The sequence below is a fragment of the Pituophis catenifer genome, unplaced genomic scaffold (genome assembly GCF_029215685.1).
Source record: "Pituophis catenifer annectens isolate HBS135680 unplaced genomic scaffold, rPitCat1.0.hap2 SCAF_1, whole genome shotgun sequence".
Taxonomy (NCBI): domain Eukaryota; kingdom Metazoa; phylum Chordata; class Lepidosauria; order Squamata; family Colubridae; genus Pituophis; species Pituophis catenifer.
In genome coordinates, this window is record NW_027256881.1 from 53,535,633 (window position 1) to 53,560,098 (window position 24,466).

A 24,466-nucleotide genomic window follows, 5' to 3' on the forward strand; every position below is an offset into this window, starting at 1 on the left:
GTACAGTACAATATTTTCAGTATAAAACGTTTACTAGTTCATTTTTTAAAACGGTTTTCAATATAGAAATAACTGGAGGCTCTCCATAGTATTAGGAAATATGTTTCAGACACACAGTCAAATTAATGGTGGGGAGAAATATTACACATTAGAGCTTTTTCTGCCAGTAGTACCCATCATTAAACAAAGACCCATAAGAACATATTTCTGATTTATGGGAAGGAGCCCCTGGCTTTAATGAATGTCCAGGAGGAAGAAAATTCCACATAAAGCAAAAAGCCAATGAAATTTTTTCATATGCTGTTATTCAGACTAAAATACTGATGGTACTACTTAGTTTGCTGTGGTCAGGGTTTGCAGGATCATGAGGAAAAGACCATACATGTTGCTCCAGCACTTTAGCCTTTATCGCCCTTGTTCTTTTAGGGCCATTAGCCAGTCATTAACCTAATAAATAAATAATGATAGCTTGTACAGCAGGGATCTTACTCTTTATGGTCACTCTTTTAAAGTCACAGGGTGTTTTAAGTTTTTATTACTTCCCTCCAAGCAGTTTCCAGTATTTAATAATTAAAGTATCTGCAAAAATGACTTTGTAGGAAATATTTTCTAATGCCAAGGGATATAATATGGTGTGTAGATCCTCAGAATCCTTTCTGGGAAGAGTCGTGTCCTTGAAAAACCCGCTGTTCTCTATGGGTACCAACTCAGAAAATAAGGCAGCCTTATTTTCTTATTTTCAAGTTTGAATTACAACTCTCAAGACTCTTACATCAGGCTGTGTACTTTACATGGAAAGGTACATGGAAATCCAGCTGACATGTTTATATATTTTCTCATTTCCAAAACTCTTTAAAAACAGACCTGGTGAAGAACTCCCCCAAAGGATAGGTCAGCATTGTATTGCTGCTTGCAATCTCCTGAAACAATTTATGAACGAGAAGAAAGAGACAGACAGTTAAAGTTTTCAGTTTACCTCCAAGAGTAGAAGTGAATTGTATCTGAGAAAAATGTACATGCATCTCTTGTTCTACTATGGCCAGGTTTCATAACCAAGCACTTTCCAGATGTGTTGAAACTGTAATTATCCAAAACTCAGTCCACAAAGGTTATAATAGCTACTAATTATGGGAGTTACAGTCCCAACAGATCTGAAAGTGTCAAATTGGGGGTGGCTATCCAGAGAGAGAGAGAGAGAGGCTAGTGAAATTTGATGTATTCAGTGTTTGCCTACCTATGAATATTTATGTTTTCATTTTTCTAATCCATGCATTATTTGAATTAAATGATTTAAAATATTACAACAACCACAGACCAGTAAAGAAAGGTTTAAAAAGTATAGCAGAGGAAATAGTAGAGGAGAAAAAGGAAAATCAAAACATTAAAGCTTGCCGAGTAAAAAAAAAAAAATGGTGTGAAAGCAGGAGAGCTCTCCTGCTGTGTTATTGCTGCCTCAGCATGTAGCTATCCTAAGAGACAAACAGGATCTGATGTCTTTTCGGATTCATCTGAGCCAGTGGCTTTATTGTGTGTTTGAGTATTTCTTATTTATTATTTGTGAAGAATTTTCACCCCTTTTGCTCAGAGTCCCCTAACAATTCCTTTCCCTGGCTACCTCCAGTTCTCATTCTGAAAAAATGCTCCAATAATACATCATGAAATAAGGATCAATCATGTTCCTCACAGTCATTTTTTTTCCACTGAGCAAATAATTGCCTCCTAGCATCTGCAGAAAGTGGTTCACAATCTCTTCTTCCATAGGATTGCAGACTCCTGGGACTGAGCACACTGTTTGGCATTCTTTGGCCTTGTTTATGTCTCATTTGTGAAAGGCAATTGATTGATTTAGCAGTTTGCCAGAGAGATGCATTGAAGGGTAAATAATTGATCATAATTTTGCCCTGCTTTTGTCTAATGAAGATGTCACTCTTTGGCTGATGCACTGGCTTTCCATTAGAGCACAGCATCAGCTGATATTAAAGTTTGCAGTAACCTTCTTGCAACAGATTTCTGAATCTGGGATTCATTTTATAAACCCATTAATCATTAGCAGTTCCAAAAAACCTGACAAGCTATAGAAAAGGAATGAGAAGCCTGTTAGGCCTGGATACACTTCAACACGCTGGTGGCAGCAGCAATGAAATGATTCTATAAGGTCTCGGAGAAAAGCTGTCATTCCATAAGCCAGCAGGACTGCAGTCTCTAATTATTATTATTATTATTGTTGTTGGTTCTCCTTCTCCTTCTCCTTCTCCTTCTCCTTCTCCTTCTCCTTCTCCTTCTTCTTCTTCTTCTTCTTCTTCTTCTCCTTCTCCTTCTCCTTCTCCTTCTCCTCCTTCTCCTCCTCCTCCTCCTCCTCCTCCTCCTCCTCCTCCTCCTCCTCCTCCTCCTCCTCCTCCTCCTCCTCTTCCCCCTTTTCCCCCTTCCCCCTCCTGCCTCCCTGTACTCCACAGCCTGCCTCTCAGAATCCCTTGTCACAGGGTTGAATATCACACCCAGTTAGTGTGATATTTTTATATGAACTTGTGAAAGATTCATCCTGATGCTAGAACTATTGGCTGCCTCCCCAGTGCCAAGTATCTATAGTATGCTTCAGGAAGCACATAAAGGATTGTATGCAGAGATAAACCTACTACACTCCCCCAAGCATATGGCTGTCATAAAACTTCATCTAGAGAATTTGGAAGCCAAAGATTCCGTTTATCTGAGAGGGGAAGAAGGTGCCTAGAAAAGCTCATTCCAGCATGGTATCTTTTCTGTCACATTTGTGGTTTTCCAATCCTGTTGTTTTCCTGAGTGCAATTTAGATGGAGAAGGCCTAAGAGAAGGGGTCATTGCCTTACATTGCCTGCCCCAAAAGAGTTGCACTCCACCAATTCCACCACTCAGCATTTGAAAGTGCTAGGAAGATTATATGGCAAGGACTGCAGGAAATGTTGTCCCCCACATGGCTGTACCTTTGCAAGAAAACTGCACTCATTCTCATCCCTCCAAACAGCGAACTTCTGGCTGTGCAGTTTCCAAGAAAAATGTAGAGATAACAGCAGGCAAAAATGTTTGCAATGATTAGCTTGACAGGGGACCCTTTGAATGCCTACAAAAGGTCTATGAAGATCAATATTAAGTTTGTGATGGAATCATAGGATATAGTGCAGCTAAGGATTTTCAGTAGGTTCCATTGAATGAATCAAAATAGAAAAAGCAGAATCACTTAAATGCATCCATTGCTTTATTTCTATCTAAAATTCTCCAATCTTTCCCCGCTCCCCATAGCTGAATGGTGGATTGCCAGGAACGCACACTGTTGTGCATGCAACATTTCCAGGACAATGAAGCTATCTTACACAGTGGGCCAAATTGGAAGCCATCAGTAACCACTGCTTGTCCTCCATGATCTAAATGAATGGCTACCAATTAAGAAGCATAATGTTTCTTTGGGAGCAATAGTTGAAATACAAACTGAATACTTCTTTTCCAGCCATTGTTTAATCCAGATAATGAAAGGGCATCTTAGGGTATTGAATGCATCTCTGTTAGCAGAAGAGCATTTTTGCTTGGCTTTTTAACTTGCCCTATGCCAATGCAGAGAGATTGTCTTGGCCTCTAACCTTTTTCTATTCTTTGTTTAAATGAATGTGTCTTCACCGCGAAGAAATACCCTGACAATGCTGCTTCTCTTACTGCATCACCAGATGTGTTAAGGGACCTTTGAAAACTCCTTTTGTATATCTGGTGGAAAGAATATTTGCAGAGGAACATGGTGTAGTTGCAGTGGCATTTCTCCCTGTCAGAAGGCAAGCTTCCTTCTAGTTAAAAAAAGAAAAGAAAAAAAAAGTGCTGAAATAGAGTGTGGAAAAAATAGAGGAAGAGGAGGAGGTGTGAGAAGGTTCATGATCCAAAAAGGGACTTCGCATACTAACTATTTTCTCTTCAGAAAATTCAGCTACATTAACACTGTCAGAGGCTTGGGACTATTTTTCAAAGCTCTAACATCATTCAAGATGACATCTGTCATTGCTCCTCAGCATCAAAATGAATCCTAGAAATGAATGTGAAGTATCATCTTTGGCTCTTCTTAGCATGTCTGTTTTTGTCTGGCATCACACCCTTTTCTCTTCCTTGCCATTTAATCAGATGTGAACCAGATGGTGACCCTAGGTAGAAATATGGAAATCACTTCTTAAGGGATGTTACTTGCTAAGGGGGGCAGGATGGGGGTGGGGGTGGAAGTGACTTTATCCACCATGTCCTTGTTTTACCCTTGTTTTGCTCCTAACACTTTACTCTTAACAGATACCAGTTAGAAACCTCTTTATTACCCCTAGTCATTCATCCAGAAGGAAGACATCAATCCCTTTCAAAATTTCAGCTATCAGTTTCCACAACCTATTCTGGGGCTTAAAAATGGTTGCATATATGGGAGATGAGGAAATCTTTTTCTCAATTGATTGCACACAAGAAGAAGCTGTTGTGTAGGTGCCTGAACTTGCAGCATTTCATTATTTGCAAATCATTTCAGTAGCACTGTCAAGATATAAAAGGGGATTAGCTCTGCAGTACATTCTCTTAGTATCACAACATGCACATTTATTCTAGACTCAGTTTGGATTGCCTAAAAGCACAAAATGATTATCTTAGTTGACTCAGTATCTTTGCTGATGAATCTCTATATCTCTAGCTCGTATTAATCTAGCAGAGTAATTTAGGGTGAAAGATAAGGGCTGTCTATGGAAGACCGAATTCACGCCTAGGAACCAGAGTTTTGGTGCCACCTCAGAAGGAAGGTTAAAATAGCTCCACCCTTTCCCTAATTGGAGAGTTTGTTCTATAAAAGGGAACTGAAAACAACTGTGTTAAGGATGGAAGTGTCAAGGAAAAGAATTAAGCCCAGAGAACAGTGACCCAAAGGCAAGCATCTCAACAGCCGTCTTCAGAGACCAAGAGAAGATTTCAGTTTTTGGACCTTCAAGACCCGCTGCAAGATGGGGGAGGAAAAATGCCTGAACAAGAGTCTGCAAGCCCAAGCAATCCTACAAACCCAGATTCAGAGCTCTATAAACAGAGCTCCAGAAACAGAGGACTCTGAGTACTGGGGGAGTGAGGTGGGGAGAGAGTTTATAAAGGAATGAAAAGGAGTTTTCATATGCAAATGACTGAGATTGGCTACAAGAGCCAAAGACCTGGGGGAAAAGGGAAGGTTTAAAGAAGAAATAGCTAAGATAAAGAAACATAGTGTTAACACAGGAAAAGAAACATAGAGGTAGGAATGTATTGTCAGCCCTCCTAGGTAAGCCAGACAGGAAATATGACAAGATGAATTAATTCTACTTTATTGTAAGGCTACATTATTGTGAAACGTGAAAGTTTGAAGGCACAGAGTTCTCGCCTCTACTTTTAACTATTTGATCCATTAGGGCAGGTCTTTCCTAATTTCTTTCTGTGACTGTTAAGAGAGAGTGACTGCGGGCTCATGCCATTTTTATCTTATTGTTTTCTAGACAGCCCTTGTCCTCTCTTTCCCCAGGGTCATTCATACGTTGCCATACATGTATAGATTAAACAAGAATAGAAACAGAATAGTTGTAAACTTATGGTAACAGTTTACATATTAGTTTAATGTTGTACAATGAAGTCATTTTGTGTGGAGAAAAACAAGTACAGTCTTTTTTTCTGTACCACATGAAGAAATCCCTCCCCCACAACAAATGTGGCAATGATAGGATATGGTTCGGTATCCAAACATAAAGAATAAAAGGCTTGCAAGGAAAAAGGAAAGGGTGATCTTACTGTAGGGGGGAAAAAGACTGGGAGACAAAGTGTTTGAGATCCAGAGGCAAGTAGGAGTATCTCAGCATATGACTCATTCAACAACTTACATAAGGCAGCTTGAAATAGAGAAAGAGGATGAACTGGAATCCGTGGAAGGAGGGCCAACCCTGGAAGTAAACCAGACTCATCTGAAGCCCTAATAAGTATTATGAGGAGGCATATGCTGTGGCAACAAGAGGAGAGACAACTGATGGCTAAAAGATAAGAGGAAGGGCAAAGGAAAGCTCTCAGAAAAGAGGAGAAAAATAGTTTACAGAGGGAAACGGAGCAAAGAGACTGCTTAGAGAAAGACAGATTGGAAAAGAGTTGAAAAGAAGAGTTGAAGGAATTTATAGAACTTCTTAAAGGAATTGAATCCCCAGCGGAGAACTCCAAATCCAGTTTCTGAGATAGCAAAGGACGGATCTTATGAGATATCTTTCCAAAACTCAGAAATATATTACAATCATCTTTTGTTATGTTTGAGGGAGATATTGTGGCTTGTAATTAGCCAGAGGAAGAATGCATAGCTGGATTAGCACCTTGTCTAATTGAAAAAAGCACTTAGGGTTTATACCAGTTTACTAACATGGGAAATAACAGACCACAAAACAGGAAAAGAAGTTATTTTGTATCAGTATGAAGTTTACAGTTTAAAATACCAGCAAAGGTTTTATGAATATCCTTAAAATTCTCAGGAAGGATTAAGTGGGTTTCTTAGCTGATCTTGGAAGAAAATGACCTGGTGAACGAACCAAGGAGGAAATTCTAGATGAGGTAGTCCTGGAGCAATTCCTCCAGGTGGTACCCCCAATGTATATTTTTGGGTATAAGAACACCATCCTGAGAAAGGAGCAAGTGATTTGTTCTTAGCAAATATATATATATATATGTATATGTGTGTGTGTGTGTGTGTGTGTGTGTGTATTTTTGTCTATGTAAGTTTTCACGGGTATATATGTATGTGTATAGTTAATATTTCGGGGTTTTTTCCCATGTAATTGTGGATATATCCCTAAAAGGGTAGAAGCGACGTTTTGACAGAATCTCATCTGCCATCATCAGGCTTATGTGAGGAGTCTTTTGCAGTAACTGCCATTACTATTTCAAATCTGGTGCTGGTAATCTGGGATGGCTCCACCTTTTCATTCTGATTGGTTGGGAGTCCCAGTATGTGTTTATTGGCTTGGCTTCGGGTGTATGGTTGGTTTTTCTCCACTAGGTGGCAGGGCTTCATCTTTGTGGCTGGTTTGAATATGATTTGGTTGGGATTTGTTTTTTGATTAATGTTTGATCTATGTTTTATATTTGGTGTTAAGATTCGTCTATCTATGAGAGCAGGTTTCCAAATAGTAGGCAGATGTGAAGTGTCATCCCGTTTATTCATGCAATATGGTCTTTTTTCTATTTCAATTGCTTCTCTGATTAGTCTGCCATTGAGATGTTCTATTTTTGCAACTGTTTTTGTGTTATTAAAATTAATATTGTGTCCTGTTGTATTTATGTGTTGAACTAATGATGATGTGTGTTCTTGCTTTTGTATTGAGTTTTTGTGTTCCTCAATGCGCACACTCATTCTTCTGTTGGTCTGTCCAATGTATGTTGATGGGCAGGAAGCACACGGGATTTCGTATATGCCTTGATCTTCTAATTCTATTTTGTCTTTAGGGTTTCTCAGAATGGACGATATCTTTCTATCTGTGCAAAATACGGTTTTGATGTTATGTCTATGTAGTACTTTGCTAATTTTATCTGTTGTTCCCCTTATATAGGGCAAGATGGCTTTCCCATTGTTTTGTTCCTCTTGTTGTTTTTTCTTCTGTCTAGGTGTTGCATGTTGGATCATATTGATGACTTTATTTCTACAGAACCCATTTGATGTCAGTACATTAGTTAGCGTATATAATTCTGTTTGTAAATGTGCTTCATCAGCCAGACGTTTCTTGTGGTTAATGTTTTGGCAACAGAGTTTATTTCTGCTGGATGGTGGTGTGATTTGGTGTTGAGATAGCGGTTCGTATGTGTCTTCTTTTGATAGATGGTATGTCCTAAGGTGCCATCAGATTTTTTATAAATTAATACATCGAGGAAAGGTAACTGGTTTTCTGATTCTATCTCCATGGTGAACTTTATTTTGGGATGGAGGCTGTTCAAATATACTAAGAAATTTTCCAATTTATCTCTTCCATGTGGCCAGATCACAAAAGTGTCATGAACGTATCTGAGCCATAATTTTGGTTTGTTAACAGTTTTTTCTAAAGCATTGGATTCGAATTCTTCCATGAAAAGATTAGTGATGACTGATGATAATGGTGATCCCATTGGTGCACCTTCTACTTGTTTATATCTCTGTCCCCTGTGTATGAAATATGTGTTGGATAAACAATGTTCTGTTAAGTCTGTGATATGTTTTGGTAGTTGATATTTGTTTTTAATTGATGACAGGGCTTCTTTGACAGGTATTTGTGTGATACAACATCGAAGCTTACAAGAAGGTCATTTTCTTTTATGTGTTGCTTTTTTATTATTTGTATGAAATGGTATGAGTTCTGTACATATGAAGCAGCAGATTCTGCGTAAGGTTGCAGATGTTTTGCTAAATATCTGGCTAGATTTTGTAACGGTGAGCCTATGGGTCTGAGAGGTATTCCATCTTTGTGTATTTTTGGGAGGCCATACAGTTTTGGGCATTTTGATGATTTTTCTCTGGGAATAATTTTTTGTTGGATTTTGTTGGATCTGTTGATTCAATGCCCTGTCATGTGCTGTTTCACCTAATTGAAAGTTACAAAAAAAAAAGTTTTAGTAGTATATAAATATCAGGTTAGATATTTAACTAACCTGATATTTATATACTACTAAACTAAAGAAAAACATGAACTAAAGAAAAACACGAACAAAAAAACCTAAAGAAAAATATGAACAAATAGTGATGCCTCAAAAGTATACAGAAGAATTTCTCCAAATACGTAGCTCATGAGAATCCTTGGTGAAAACATATAGGCAGGGATCAGACATTATTTAGGTTCCTAAAGTGATCTGGCCAGGCATAGTCAAAGATAGTAATTATCACTGTAAATCAGGAACAGAAGGCCAACTAATCCAGCAAAAAGGGCCACAAGATAAAGGACCATTAATGAGAATGCCTGTAGTACTGGGTATATGTGCAGGTTTTCTATCCTGTCAGGGATAACATAGAGAAATATTTCAATAAATTGGTAGTAAAGGTGGTGTGACGATTGCCCAGAAAAGATCTGGGACCTGAAAACAAGCATGTCCTGGAAGAAAAGACTCCAGTAGAAACATAGAAAAGAAAAACTCCTACCCAAAGGCCAACATGTCAGAGCAGTCTTCAGAGAAAACTGAGGAAAAAACTTCAATTTTTGGATCTTCAAGACCAACTGGTAAAGCTGACAGATGGGGGAGGAAAAGAGCCCAAACAAGTATCTGCAAACCCCAGCAAGCCTGCAAACCTACACTGTGTGTAGCAACTCAGGTGCAGAGTTCTCTAACAAACCAGCTCCAGAAATAGAGAACTAGGAGAAGCGGAGAGAAAAGCCCACTGGCAAGTCTATAAATGAATGAAAAAGAGTTTTCATATGCAAATAGACTGACTTCATATGCAAATAGACTCTAGTTGGCTACTAGAGTTGAAGTTCTGAGGGGGAAAAGGAAAGATTTAAAGAAGAAATACCTATTAGTTAAATAGGTAGGAATAGGAATAGGAACCTAGAAATAGGAGATAGACATAGGAACATATAGATTAAATAAGAATAGAAGTAAAATAATTGTAAACTTATAGAAAGATAGTAGAATAAGATTTTGTACAATAAAACTATTTTATGTGAAAAAAGCAAATTACAAGGCTTTGTTTCTGTGTTCTGTATCATATTAAGAAAAACTCCCTTTTTAATGTTTTATTTATAGTTTTTCTTTAACCCCATACATATTTTGTGGACAGTGTATTGATTGGGCCAATGTCCTTTTAACACAACACTAATAATAATAATACAATTAAATATATATCATCCTAATCTCCCAACTTCAATAATACCATTCTCTCTTTATGATTCTTTACCACTTTTTTCATAAATTCATTTAAACATCAATAACATTTCTTTATACCATATATTTGTTATTCCTTACTGAATCACTAATATTTAATATTTTAAACATTACTCATTTTTCCACCATAATTCTAATATCCCAAATGTCTAAAAATACTAATAAGGCCAATTCTTAACAAAATTTGATCAGTCCCGGGATTACATCTCAAAGCCCTCACAATTTCCAATCCTTAAGTATTTTGATTTTCAATATATTTTTTACACACTGTTAATAATAATAATAATACAATTAGTTTACCTAATCCTAAACTTCCACCTTCTAACCTTTTGATTAATTTTATAAATTCTATTATCTGTCTATATATATATACTACTATTTTCCCTATTTGTGTTTTCTACTTTCTTCTTCTGGTTGACTTCCAGTTAATGTCGTGGCAAGAATGGCTGGAAAATAGCAGAGCTCCACCAAGCTTTGTAAAATCCAGTCAGCAATTGCTGTCGGGAGACCCTACGGGGTCAAAGCCGCCTTCAAGGGCTGGTGAAGAAAGGAGAGGTGCTTCGTTGTTGTCAAGGAATTCACAATTTCCTTGAAGAAAGCTGTCCCGAATGACAGCAGGAATGATGGCCATTTTGGCAAGTCACAAACTGTGACAGCCGGGACCATAAGATCTGTGCTGGAGCAGTTAGTGGACAGAGCATTGAAACTGGGTGAGATAACTTCCAACTTTTATTTTAAAGACCTAACTCAAGTAAAAGAACTTTAAAAATAATCTCCAAGCGTTAAGAAAGCGGCAACTAGACACACAGAGAAAGCTAAAAGCTAAAAATTAAGAGGCGAAGGAAATGCCCAATGGAAGCTTTAAAATATAGAAAGCCTGGAAAAGAGCTAAAACAATTTGAAAGCTGATTATTGGAAGAAACTGCCTTTCTTATTTTTATTTTTAAACCCCCTGGATTTATCTGACAATCAGCTGTTTTTTGGCACACTGTTTAATGTGGGGATTTGGAGCAAGAGAGCCATCTACTGGAAGACGAAGAGCACTACAACATGAGAAATTTCAGTGAAAGTGAGAATTGTTTAATACACATAAAGGAAGAGAAAGTAAACAACACCTGGAAGGCGGCTTGACCTTGATTCTATTCTAGAAGGCAATTTGGATGTTTGGAAATACCTAGTGAGTTTCTTTGAAGATCTTTAGCACAAACTAAATTGCAAATAATCATATTCCATTGGAACTGTTTATTGGATGGTGGATTTGAAAGACTTGAGGAAACTTGGTGGACTAATTTGGATTTGGATTATTAATGTTATTTGACAGAACATCCTACGAGGCAAAAAAAGAAAGGTGATAGAAAAAAGAAAAGAAGGAAGCTAAATAAGACTTTAAAATTTGGACAATTGGGAAGACGAATAACAAATTAAAAAGAATGTAAATTACTAAAGAACTTTAAGGATTATAAATTTAGGGGATTTGGAGGTGCAATTATGGGATTAATTAAATGTTATTAATAATTGGCTTTGCTGGAGTTTTTAAATATTGGGACATTGGAATCATAGAGGTATACTGAGTAATTTTTAAAATCAAATTATTACAAAATGTCTCAGCAGGGGATAATAGAGGTGTATGCAGAAATATTATTGATGCTCAAAAGTTTGCATGAAACAATAAAGAACAATAAGGATACAACGGGACTGTCTAAAGATAAAAAGTGAGGGTAGAAGATCCTCAACAAATGGGGGGGAAAGATGAACATAATATTCAGAAAATAGATGAGAAACAAGAAGAAGCAGTGGAGGAGACAAATCAGAATAAGATGCAAGATGATAAAGATAATGAAGAGAAAGAATGAATAAGTGGGAATCAAATAGATAATTCTTTAAGAGAATTACAGTAGAATAGATTTAAAAAATCTCTTTTAAATTTTTTTCTTTAAAAAAAAAGTCTATGGATGGCTGCTCAAATGATGCAGCAGAAGGAGACATGGGCAAGTCAAAGGGAATACTCAGAGGGTATAAAAATGTTAGAAAGAGTTATAAGATTCCAAGAGAGAGAACTAAAAAGGAGACCAAAACGTCAACAAATGGTGGAACTTTCAAAAGGTTAAGAGATGATGGATAGAGATAAAATACATTAATGGGGTGACTATAAAAAAAGAAAAAAAGAAAAAAGCATATTAAGAAAAACTCTTAATACTGATCCACACTAATTACCCAGCAAGGTTCAATCATAGTAACTATGATATATCATACATAATACTGTGATATATTATTTGGGGGTAAAAATAACTAGTGGTTCCCAGTACAACATCTACAGTGTGTAGATTTTAAATTTTAACTGGCTAACTGGGTCAGAGACTGACATTGTGGGATTTTAGTATAAATTTAGAAGACTGCTGTGTTCCTAGAGATTTATACAGGTAGCCCTCGAGTTACGATCACAATTGAGGCCAAACTTTTTGTTGTTAAGTGAGTCATTTGTTAAATAAGTTTTGCCACATTTTACACCCTTTCTTGCCACAGTTGTTAAGTGAATCACTGCAATTGTTAAGTTAGTAACATGGCTGTTAACTGAACATGGCTTCTGCATGGATTTTCCTTGTCAAAAGGTTGCAAAAAGTGACCAAATGACCTTGGGACACAGCAATGGTCATAAGTAGAACCAGTTGCCAAGCATCTGAATTTTGATCACATGATCATGGGGATGCTGCAAAGGTCATAAGTGTTAAAATGGTCATAAATCATTTTTTCAGTGTAGTTGTAACTTTGAATGGTCACTAAAAGAACTGTTGGAAGTTGACGACTACCTGTATTCATATTGCTTTCAGGGAACAGGTTACTTTTCAGTCAGACATTTTAAATTCAACTCCCAAAATTATAACCACTTCTATTCCTTTTTAAATTATTTTCATTTGGGGGGTGGGGGTAGCTGCTGTTAATGTCCTCCTGACAGAAGTGAGAGAAGGGATGAGGGGAAAGATGGTATTTTTAAATATTAATATTTAATGTTTTCATATTTTGTCTTATTACTTTTACTTGGTTGTAAGCCATCTAGAGTCACCTCCAGGTGAGATGGGAACATATACATTTAATAAATAAAAATTTTGATACCTGGCTGGATCCTTTCCAGTCCTGTGTTGAGAGAGTCAGACATTGTAGCCATGTTAAGGGCTAATGGTGAATAATCAGTAAATTTTGTATCCTCCCACCAAAGTCCTGACTTGATGAAACCTACTGGAGTATTAATAGACTCAAAGAAATTAATTTGTTGGGGGAAAAAAACCTATGCTTTTAATGATTTATCCAAAAGTGAGAAATCAGTAGTTGGAAAGAAATTAACACTGAATAGGAGAGAAAATGCAAGATATAATTAATTTAGTTAAAGAAATATGTTGAGAAGTAAGACTATCAGTTTAATGCATTCTTCTTTGTTTCAGGAATGGACATATACATATAACCAGCAAATCCACTTTCAACAGTTATGCTTGTCCATACATACCCTCTTTCCAGGTTCCCAGGTGATGCTTTTGCCTTGCAAAGAAGGGGATGGCAAACAGGTGAGACCAAAATCAGGGTTGTTGAACTCTCGTCCAGTGTATTAGTGTATTAGTATTGATGTAAGGGTTTTTTTCCCCTTTCTTTAGTTCATTTCTTTTTATTGATTTACCAGAGTTTATCTGCTATTCTAATCCAGAAGGACCATGCCACATGCTAACAGTAGTAATGTCTGTGGGCATTACTACTGGACCTGGTCATTAATACCATTGAAAATCATTTGGAAAATATAAAAAATTACTTAGTTTTGTTTGGGATAGAACAGTTAAAAATGTCAAAGGTCTGGAAATTAGTCACATCATATTGTCTACCAGTAGGTGCCAAATGTTGATGCCTCATGCTATCAACAGTCATATCACACATTGGGCTTGATTTAAAATTTAAGAGGCAATAGTAAAAAGCAGAATTATATCAATTATAAGCAAAGTTGTGGCAAGGTTAGGCTAAACCAGATGGGATTCATCATGATATGTCATTTGCCAACAAATGATTGCACACATGAAATATTTATCCCCAAATATGTGACACTCTTTATTGCTTCATCCCTATCCATTGCTTCATCCTTATCATGTTGGTATCCGTGCGGATAACAGTTGACAGATTTTGAAGCAGCTTTCTTTAAATGTTGGGCAATGAGAATATATTTTCCACATATTTTGGTAATACTTTGGCTTTGTACAGATTCTTAAAAAGAGGCTGACAGAAGATAAAATGGTTAGATATTGTTACTGATATTACCAGCATGAGCTTAGAACAATTCAAACAGTTACTAATAGAAATCCTAGTGAACTATTATCTATTGCATCACAAAGAAGTGACTGAACAACAACAAAATATTATAATCAGCATTGCTGTCAGCACTTCGCAAAATTTCTGAAGTTTGGGTACTGAATTTCCATTTGCTTCTCTTAAATAATTGTTCTCCTCTTTGTTTACTGTATTGATGCAACTCAAGATACAATTCAACAGTTATTATATATATCATAAACCATGAGTTAGGAATTCAATTTGGTCCAATGATCAGACTGCTCCCCAGGTAACCCCTATGGATTGGAGAGGTATCAGTCAGCAGGCTACATTTTTCTTGAAAGTCTGTAGAGATTCTCAGTCATCCAGGTCATGGTGCTTTTTCAGGAGGCAACTGGACTTCCTTGTTTTTTCTTTTGAAGACGTTTTGCTTCTCATCCGAGAAGCTTCTTCAGCTCTGATATCCTTCCATTCCCCACTATCCTGCCATAATGAGAGATAGCAGTTTTTGCCTGCCTGCAGAAAAATACTGTCCTGATCATTGCAGTAGCTTTGATATTTTAATGAGAAGAGCTTCTTAAATATAAGAATAGGATAAGATTAATCTTAATTTCCCATTTTTCCTTTAATAGCGCTGGAATAAAGTTGGTTCTCACATTGAGCATATGGCTACCCGCTATTGCCTGGACACAGAAATGGTGGGAGATAGCAGTGAGAGCATGAGAGAAGTGGTCATTAACCCCTGTGAAAGCACGGCAATGAGTCAGCGATGGGAAATGGTGATGTCCTGACCTCATCTATCAATTCACCATCAAGCTCTTCCGGAAGGACCTTTGTCAGAAACTGGCAAGGCTGTTGTCCAGTTTAGGGATTGGTATGGGCTTGCTTTTCTGTGGGGCAGGTCAAAGAAAAAGAATATGCAGTTGTGCTGAGGTTAAAGAAAGGCTCACAAGTGCTGGCTTTAAGACCAGAGTAGTAACTATCCCAGGTTGGGGGTGATATGTGCGAACTGTTAAGAACACCACAATTTAATCTAGAAATATCTTTCAGTAACATTCATCTGTTAGCTGAAGCAAAATATGACCTTGTTTTTGAGAAAGAAACTTTCTGAAATTGATAAGTGCAATATTTAATTGTCTTTGTTATGAAGATTATTGAAAATCCTTGGAAAATAATAAGTGAGCAAGGTGATTCTAATGGAAGAAAGATGGAGAAAAGAGAAGCTAAATCTTGTAAAAGCACATGAATGGTCATGGTGGGGAAGATTAGAAAAGGCCAACAAATCTTGCACTTTGAATTGGTATAACTAAGCACATCTCTGAAATAAGTTTGAAATACGCTATATTGCACATGAGAATTTGAATGTGAACCCTGTTTTTGTGCAATAGAGATTGTATGTAGTGTGATTAAAATTAATGTGTGTGAGAGAGGGGAGGGAAATGGAAGAAGACAGTGAAATCTTGAATTTTTCTTCAACTTGGATTATGTGCATATGAAGGAAAAAGAGGAAATATTTATCCTAACTTCAATGCAAAGTTTCTTTCAGAAATGGAAATATATAAGGACCTGGTCCAGAAATCACAAATGTCCCCTGGAGAGGGAGGGGGGACACAACTCTCCATTCTAACTCAGTAGAATGAGTTCAGCACATAACTGGCCCTACATCCTGTCACTTCCCCAGAACTGATATGAAGAAGGACCAGGAGACTACCAAGTGGAAGGTAGATGGAGAGTAGCATGTACCTTCCTCCCATTTTCTCAGATGGCCTGTGGGGGGTGGAAATCACATGGTGATCAACCTCTAAATTCCAACTTGTCAATTTCTGGTATTAGTTATATCTTGTTGTTTTCTTGTTGAATTCACCCTCTTCATCTACCCTGTTAAGACTGAACACTTGAGCTTGAAGAAGACAAGATCACATTAATTGCAGAGACACTTTTGTTATTTTTTTGCTGACAACGTTGTCTCTGGGTTGATGGGGGGAGGAGATTGTTAAATAAGAGCAATTTTAGCAAAATCACTGGATAGATCAGAAGATAATAGAAGCGTAAGAGGGGAAATGAATTGTACCAATGCAGAAATCAGTGATGCCGCTGAAATCAAGAGTGGCCCAGATATGAATATGGATTTGTAGTAGGAAGTACATAAAATTTAGCCGAACCTCAAATTGATCCAAACCTGGGTCTTAATGAAACAAAGCAGAATTCTCACACTAGCTGACACTGACCTAGGAGTCTTAGTGAATGATTTCATATTTTGTGGCATTACAAAAAATTGGTTCCATGCTTGCAAAAAGAAAATAAAAGCTGCATTTCTCTGTTAAAAAGCAGGATGAGAAAATAGGAAAGAGAAGGAAGGGGGAAGTGTTGAGTTAGTTGCGATTTTCCCATCTGCCACCTGATTAAAGGCTTACAAGAAACCAGGATATTGTAACAAGAACAGTAACGTTTCTTGCAATGTGTTGATTCATCTTTTCTTTTATGCACACTGAGAGCGTATGCACCAAGACAAATTTTTTGTGTGTCCAATCACATTTGGCCAATAAAAAATTCTATTCTATTCTATTCTATTCTATTTTTAAGGACCATAGGAAATCCTCTCCACATTCCTAGGTCAATAGGTGAACGTTAACTGTTTTAAGTATAAAGGAAACACTATTTAAACTAGTGCTCTCTCCAGCACATGCCATTTAATTCTGCAAATAACAATAACGATTCCTCCACCTATATGCTTATTGTGCATATTTCCAAAGCACAAAGATTGCTTCTAAAATGTCAACCTGGTGCCCTCTATATATGTTGAAGCTAATCCTGTCTTGCAATTAGGGGCACTGAAATACTGGGCAGAGGAAGCCTGCAAAAGGTAATGCTGGTGCTGTCACAATCCCTTCTAATCTGCACAGAAACATTCTGCCTGTGTGTGTTGTGAATGATTCATGCCTCTATTTGAGAAGGCGGATTAACACTTTTCGTTATTCCATCTCTGGGATCTCAGATGAATCTAAAACCACCTGCTGTTTGTAATTGTAATGTGACTTTCATGGTTTAAAAACCTTGGAATAAGGAAAATTTTCATATCATAAAATTAATATTTTGCTATTTAAAGGTTATGGTCTCTTATTTACTTGTTTGCTTGCTTGATTCTATACTCTTTATCCTCCAAAAAGAGACAGAAACAATGGAGGAAAATCTTAAATAAAACTACCACAATAAAACCATTCAAGTGAGGGCAAAAAATAATAAAAGCTAAGCTCATGCAGTTGAACACACTTGATTCCCAAAAAGTATTTTCAAGGAGCACGGAGGTAGGAATGTGTCTACACATCCTGAAAGCAGTGGTGTCTTTTTCTGAAATTGCACAGCTGTTTTCAAGAGTTGCCAACAAATTCCAAATTCATGCTCCTACATTCTTTGAGCAACATTTTGGAATCCCATCCAAAGCTCTGCACAGCTATATTAAAAACAAAACTCGTTAAAAATAATTAAAATAAGAATGTAAAACTTTCTGTTTTTGGAGAAGCAGTTATCCCATTAATATTTTTAATCATTTTCTGAAGGAAATCAATGTGCGGAACAGAGCAATCAAGCATCCCTCAGGAGAGAAATTCTTAAGTGGGTGCCATAAAAGAGAAAGTTCTACTCCTGGGAGCCAAATCTACCAGTGGAACAGCAATAGACTTCCTCAGCTGATTTTAAATTGGATAGTTTTGGGGGAGGCAATTATTTAAATTCGTGATCCTGAACCTTTAGGCCTCTATAGATTAATTTCACAATCTGAAATTGGAGATGGAAGCATTCGGGAAACCAGTGCTGTGTTTCCTGGATTCATATATATGGTCTGATTCATCCACTTCACTTAATTGGAGAGCTGCTTTCTATACTAACAGCAATCTCTGGATTACCTGCAGTAATCCAAGCAATGAATTATATTATTAAATCATGGGTCAGTGAGACTAGGCTAATTTAGTTCAGCAGTGGTCATACCTGATACAGCAACCAAAGCTGGCCCTTTTTTAATTTTGTGGCAAAATTAATTGGATACGCCATGTGAGTTAAAATTTATTTAACCTATAGGAGGAGACCAGCTTACCAATTTCTGCCACACAAATTGATTTCTTCATTGCTAAAACTGCCTTCAGATAATCAAAACAAAGCCTGTATACATGGACAGAACTAGAGGGAGTGTGTATAGATATCAAATTGCTTAAAGGAGGTGGGGAAGCTCAAATATAGCATGAAGACATGACCAGGTGCTGGCTGTGGAATAGCTTATGAACTGCAAGACATCACTAAACAATTTATGCACATGACATCATGGTTTATGACCACATCACTTAGTGACACCAGTCCCAATTGCCATTGTAACCTAAGGATTATCTGAATTTGTTCAACCAATATGCTAAATATACATTAAGGGGAGCTGGACTGAAAGAAGGTGAGCATGATTTTAAAACCGGAAGAGGAGCTATGCTGATAACCTTACTCTGACAGTCAAAAATGCAAAGAATCTGCAAGGTCTAGTAATAAAAGTCAAGAAGGAAAGAGAAAAAGGGGCTCAAATTAAATATGGAGAAGAGCAAACTAATAACAGGTATAAAATGGCTTAGAATTGACAATGAAGATACAGTATTGATACAGTGGATAGCTTCTGCCTTTAGGAGAGGTTGCATCAACAGTAAAAGAACAAGCAATAAAAATGTGCCACAAATTAGCACTTGATAGAGCAGTCATAAAGGTCTTTGAAAAGATATTCAACTGCCATTATGTGTTATACCTTCAAAGATCAGAGTTGTGCAATCCGTGGCATTCTCTGTTGTTATTATATTATTATTATTATTATTATTATTATTATTATTATTATTATTATTATTATACTATATTTAGAAGTGAAAGTTGGACTTTGAAGAAATATTAAAGTATTGATGCTTTTGAAGTTTGATGTTGGTGAAGACTCCTGAGAGTCTTACAGCCAAGAAAGTAAACAAAGAAAAAAATGGATCATTGAACAAATCGACACAAGGTTCTTACTCAAGGCACAAATGACCAGATTCAAATTATTCTACTTTGGACACATTAGGCAAAGACCCAACTCTTTTGAAAAGACTGTAATGCCAGAAAAAAATGGAAGGAAAGAGAAAAGGAAGACAATAGTTATAGTACTAATGAGTCTACTATTGAAAGACCAGGTTGGGGATAGAGTGCCATGAAGAAAATCTATCTAAGATAATTGCTAGAAGTAAAAAAAAGAATTTGATGGTGCGTAATAAATCAAAACCCAATATATGTTTCTCAGGAAAATCTAAAATGAGACTTAATCTCAATTTAGAGCAGCTTTAATTTAGTTCAATATTGTGTATTTCAGATGTATTGGTAATAAAAGCTTCCAAAATTTCCTGCTGCCATAACAACAACTTGTTATAGTCTCAGTTCACACATTTTATATAACACAGACATTTCTTTTGCATGATTTACTGAATAAACTACCATTGTCTAGGTTCACACTGTGTACGGTAAACTGTACATCGTTTACAAAGAACAACAGCTGGGTTAACAAACACTAAGTCAAAACCAAGTTTAGCTTAACTTAGTTCAATGTGTTAAGTGAGCTTTTCTATTGTTAACATACAAAATTTTCCAATCATCAGAAGTAAAAATATCTGTGCATAGAATATTTGAAGACTGATTATTTGAAAGTAACAATTTTAGCTCACAAAGATAACCATGCTATGTTAAGTTCCTTTGTTCGCAGTTCATGAAAACAATGTGATTAATAAATAGTCATATTAGTTGTGGCATTTGTACCTGGAATGTGTTTCTGAAATGAGTTTCAGTATTGTTCAAGCCATCTCAAAACTTTAAAACAAAGATAGGAACGTATGCTGTCTTTATAATGAGATTGGTAGATAAATTATTTTAATGATATTGGCCTGAAACATAATGCATTTTAGCTGCAGGTAAATGTGCGTGGAATTAAGGAGCAAAAGATTACATGAGGCAGAAAAAAAAATGTATTATTGGCAAAAACTATCCATAGCATCATACATCATAATGCAATTTGTCTCTCCACAAAAAAAAAGAATTTCCATCAGTCTTGTCTGCAATTTAAGTCAATATTGCTTTCAGAACAGAAATAGATTTTTATTTAATTATTTCACTTTACATTCTTCTCCATACTGAAAGCACAAGACAATTTACACTTGTGTTTGCTTTTTTTTTTAAATAGTATTTTATGTATCTTTGTGTCTAAGGTGCTCAAGGCAAGCTAATTGGGTGGCTGCTACTTTGTTTTTTTAATTCTTTAGGACAATTCTTGTATAGCAAGGGAACCTGAAAGAGAGACATAGAGAAAGAGACTTGCTAAAAATGACTCTAGGCACATTATGGAAGTGCCAGCCTACATAGGCTATTTCACATAGGATGTAGTCACCAAAAGGTGACTAGTTGGAAGATGTCAGCAGATATGGAGAATTCCTGAAAAACATTCTATACAACAGCTGAGCCAAATATGGGCAGCCACTACCATGGTTAATGCATTGGAATAGATCTAGAAAGATTGGAATTTATATCCATATTCAGCCACCGAAGCTCATTCAGTGACTGAGCCAGTATCTGTGCAACTAACTTGCACAGGGTGAGAAGGTGGAGATGGAAGTTGGAGGAGAGGGTGCCAAGTATGGTATACCAAGTCCCAAATAAAAGTGGGATATGAATCTAATCAAGAACTCATCCCGATCTGTGTGGGAAAACTCAGTTACTTGAGTTAAGAGTCTAGAAAAAATGAAAATGAGATCATCGGATTTTATGACTCATCATCAGAAAAGTGGCATGTTTAAACGCAGAGTTAGAGAAAGGGAATTGATTGATTGATTTGTATGTTTGCAGAAGTCAGTTCAAGTACTTTGTTTTATCCTGAAGAATTCACGACAAAAATGAAAAACTCTGTCCCCGGGACAGATAGTTCTCAAAACACTGGGACAAATAGTAATCAGCAAGGGACAGCACCTCAGTGATCTTTTCTGGACTCAAAAGCTAAACAGGGATTAAGCCTGGTCCAAGATATCATCAGAAATTAAACTTGGCTGAAACAAAAATAGCTTGTGTAAATATACATAAACATGTTTGTGTGTGTATGTGTGTGTGTGTTGCCCCATCATATTTACTGCCATAAGGTTAAATAAACTTTGCAGGATGAGATCCATTTGAGAAACTTAAAAGCCAGCAACTTTTGTGGGTGTTCATTACATAGATTCAAAGCTACATGTTGATTTAAATGCATCTTTACACTTTCCATTTATGCGGTGACCTTATATCCTCACCACTTAACACATTTGCAATGGATCTTTAGTTTGAAAAATCAAAGCCATTGTAACCCAAAATTGATTTTTTTCTACAAGAGTTGTTCAAAGGAAAATCCGATTTTGTTTATATAAAGTACATTCAATGCAAGAAGATACACCTGGTATCACCTTTGAAACTATTTCTACCCAACCATGAATAACAAGTGACACAATAGAGGAAATTCTTACAGACGATCTGATCTCTATTCATCCATGAGACAGTGGTGAAACTTGCCAAGTTTATTTGTTCCAGTTCAGTATTTAGGTACAGTATACTTTAATATTTCAATATTTATAATATTTACTATTATTCCTTAATGGAACAGATAGGTTCACTGCATCAATCAGGAAAGGATCTGGAACCTTAAAGCAATTTCAAAACTTGTCTGCATGTGCTATAACTGTAGCTAGATTCTAGGTAAAGGTAAAGATAATATGTGCTAGTCGTTCCCAACTCTAAGGGGGGGGGGTGCTCATCTCCATTTCAAACCGAAGAGCCAGCACTGTCCAAAGACATCGCCATGGTCATGTGGCCGGCATGACTAAATGCCAAAGGCGCACGGAATGCTGTTATCTTCCCACCAAAGATGGTCCCTATTTTTCTACTTGCATTTTTTACATGCTTTCGAACTGCTAGGTTGGCAAAATCTGGGACAAGTAACAGGACCTCACCCCATTACAAGGCACTAGGGATTCAAGCCGCTGAACTGCCAACCTTTCGATTGACAAGCTCAGCTTCTTAGCCACTGAGCCACTGCGTCCCTTAGCTAGATCTTAGCCATGGTTTATTCAGAGAGATGATCATTTGGAGCTGCCCACAGAAACACAATTGATCTTGGTACAGAAGTAGTGAGATATAGTCTTCAGTAATCCTGCAGAATTGTTATTATAAAGCTATTTTCATATGACTATTTTCATATTTTTTTAATTGGTTTGTCATTTTAAACTGGGGCCAAATTAATATATATTCTTTTAATTGTTCTTAATGTTTGCATTGTATGTTTTTATCTGGCTGTACACCGCCCTGAGTCCCTTGGGAGAAGGTGCGGTATATAAATTTGAAATAAAATAAAATAAATAAAATAAATAAATGACATACCCCAGTGGTGTTTTAAAAGCCTCTGACGATCCCAGCTGAGTTGCCTGATCGGCAGAGGCTTTTTTTTCTTTTAAAAACATTTTTTCTACAACCTCTTCGAGAGGTTGTAGAAAAAATGCTTTTAAAAATTAAAAAAAAGGCCTCTGATGATTGTGCGGCTCAGCTGGGCATGGGGAGGGGGGGGGCAAGGATTTTTGCTACCGGTTCTCTGAACCACCCACCACCATCGCTACTGGATCGGGTGATCCAGTCCGAACCGGGAGCATTTCACCCACAACATACCCTTGCTAAACTTTATGATAAAGGTTTATGATCAAAAGAAGTTTTGAGATTTCAATACTGTATTGAGATTTCAATACTGTTGACTTGTATGGATATCTATGCAGATATTTTGGCAACAAAATAGAAATGATTACTTACTGCTTTTTTTTTCCCAGAATGTTTTTCCAAATTTGTCAGTCTAGCCAGGATTTCCTCCTGGTTTCTCAGCCTAGTACTAACTAGGTCAATTCTGATTAGGTTTCCAAAATTAGCTAAGGGCTGGCAAGAATGTTGCCATCTACTGTATTAATTAGGCTTTTCAATACTGGAACATATTGCAAGATATGCTGCACTATAACTACCAACATGTTAAGGGTTTGGCACTATATAGTTCAGTGTACATGTGAACACAACCATTGTCATCAAAGGCAGACTTATGTTAAGCTTATTGTAACTGTAAAAAGACATTGTTTTACCTAATACAATTAAATTCAAGTGCCAAATGCAGAATCAAGGCATGACAAATCAAACGAGAGGTTCATGTGACACAGCACTCTGTTGTTGATTATTTATTTATTTAAAATACTTGTATGGCCACCAATCTTAAAACCAGAATTTGGGGGTGGATCATAACCATAATATAAATATCATACAAATAATAATAAAATAATAAAAACAGAAAAACCTAGCATCAAAAGCAAACTCCCTTGATATGACCCATAACACTCTCTTCCAACTCCAGCTTCATCTTATACTATCCCAGAAGAAAAGCCAGATTGTCATAGCTTTCTAAAATGTTAAACCAGGAGGAGCCTGCCAGATCTCAAGGATAAAGGGAATTCCATAGGCATGGAAAAGCCACAACTGAGCTGATACATATACAGTGGTACCTTGATACTTGTTAATTGGTTCCAGGAGGTACAATGGTATTAAAAATGATGAATATCAAAGAAACTCTGTGATTTAATAAGTGACCCTTTGTTTCGGCCAGAAAGGATTGTGAGTCACAAGGCAGCTGACACTCAGAGATTCTAGCTTGCATGTTGAGTACCAAACAAATGACGAGTACTGAGACAAAATTTTCATATCAAAATGCATCAGGCACCCAATTTGATGAGTTTTAAAGCAATCGTGTACTGAGATATGACTGTATTTATCCATGGTTTGTTTTTGATATTGCTTGTGGGATAACTCATAATGACTGGGTTATTCTGTGTGATACAATGCCTATGTTTCTTTGTTTGCCCATTCATTTGACTTGTGATGTCTTTACAATCAATGAAAAACAATGAAAATTTAAAACAAAAATAAAACATTGCTCTCAGGCTAACTCAGAACATGCAGCCAGCAGTGCCAAGATAGGCTCACCCAATAGCTTGGTCTAATTGCAGGAGAAGAATTCACCCAACATCAGAGCCATCACCTTAGAAATCTCATTATGACTTAGCACAATATGTGAATTCAGTCAATACAAATTCTGTAAGAAAGCTCAGAATTATATTATGATTTAGATAACCATGCCAGGTCACCAAGCACTAAGAAATTGATACTTAGGAATACATAATAGAGATACAGTATATTGCACAAAAGGATT

General features: G+C 36.7%; 1 protein-coding gene across 1 annotated transcript in view; it reads left to right on the top strand.

Moving 5' to 3' along the window:
- Positions 1–16,735, top strand: part of GALNT14 (polypeptide N-acetylgalactosaminyltransferase 14) — a 306,437-nt gene extending 289,702 nt beyond the window's left edge. The window contains exons 14-15 of the mRNA XM_070932429.1: positions 13,311–13,430; positions 14,808–16,735. Coding sequence (XP_070788530.1) covers positions 13,311–13,430; positions 14,808–14,966 — 279 coding nt within the window. The 3' untranslated portion in view covers positions 14,967–16,735. The remainder of the gene's footprint in view (positions 1–13,310; positions 13,431–14,807) is intronic.
- The last annotated feature ends 7,731 nt before the right edge of the window (positions 16,736–24,466 follow it).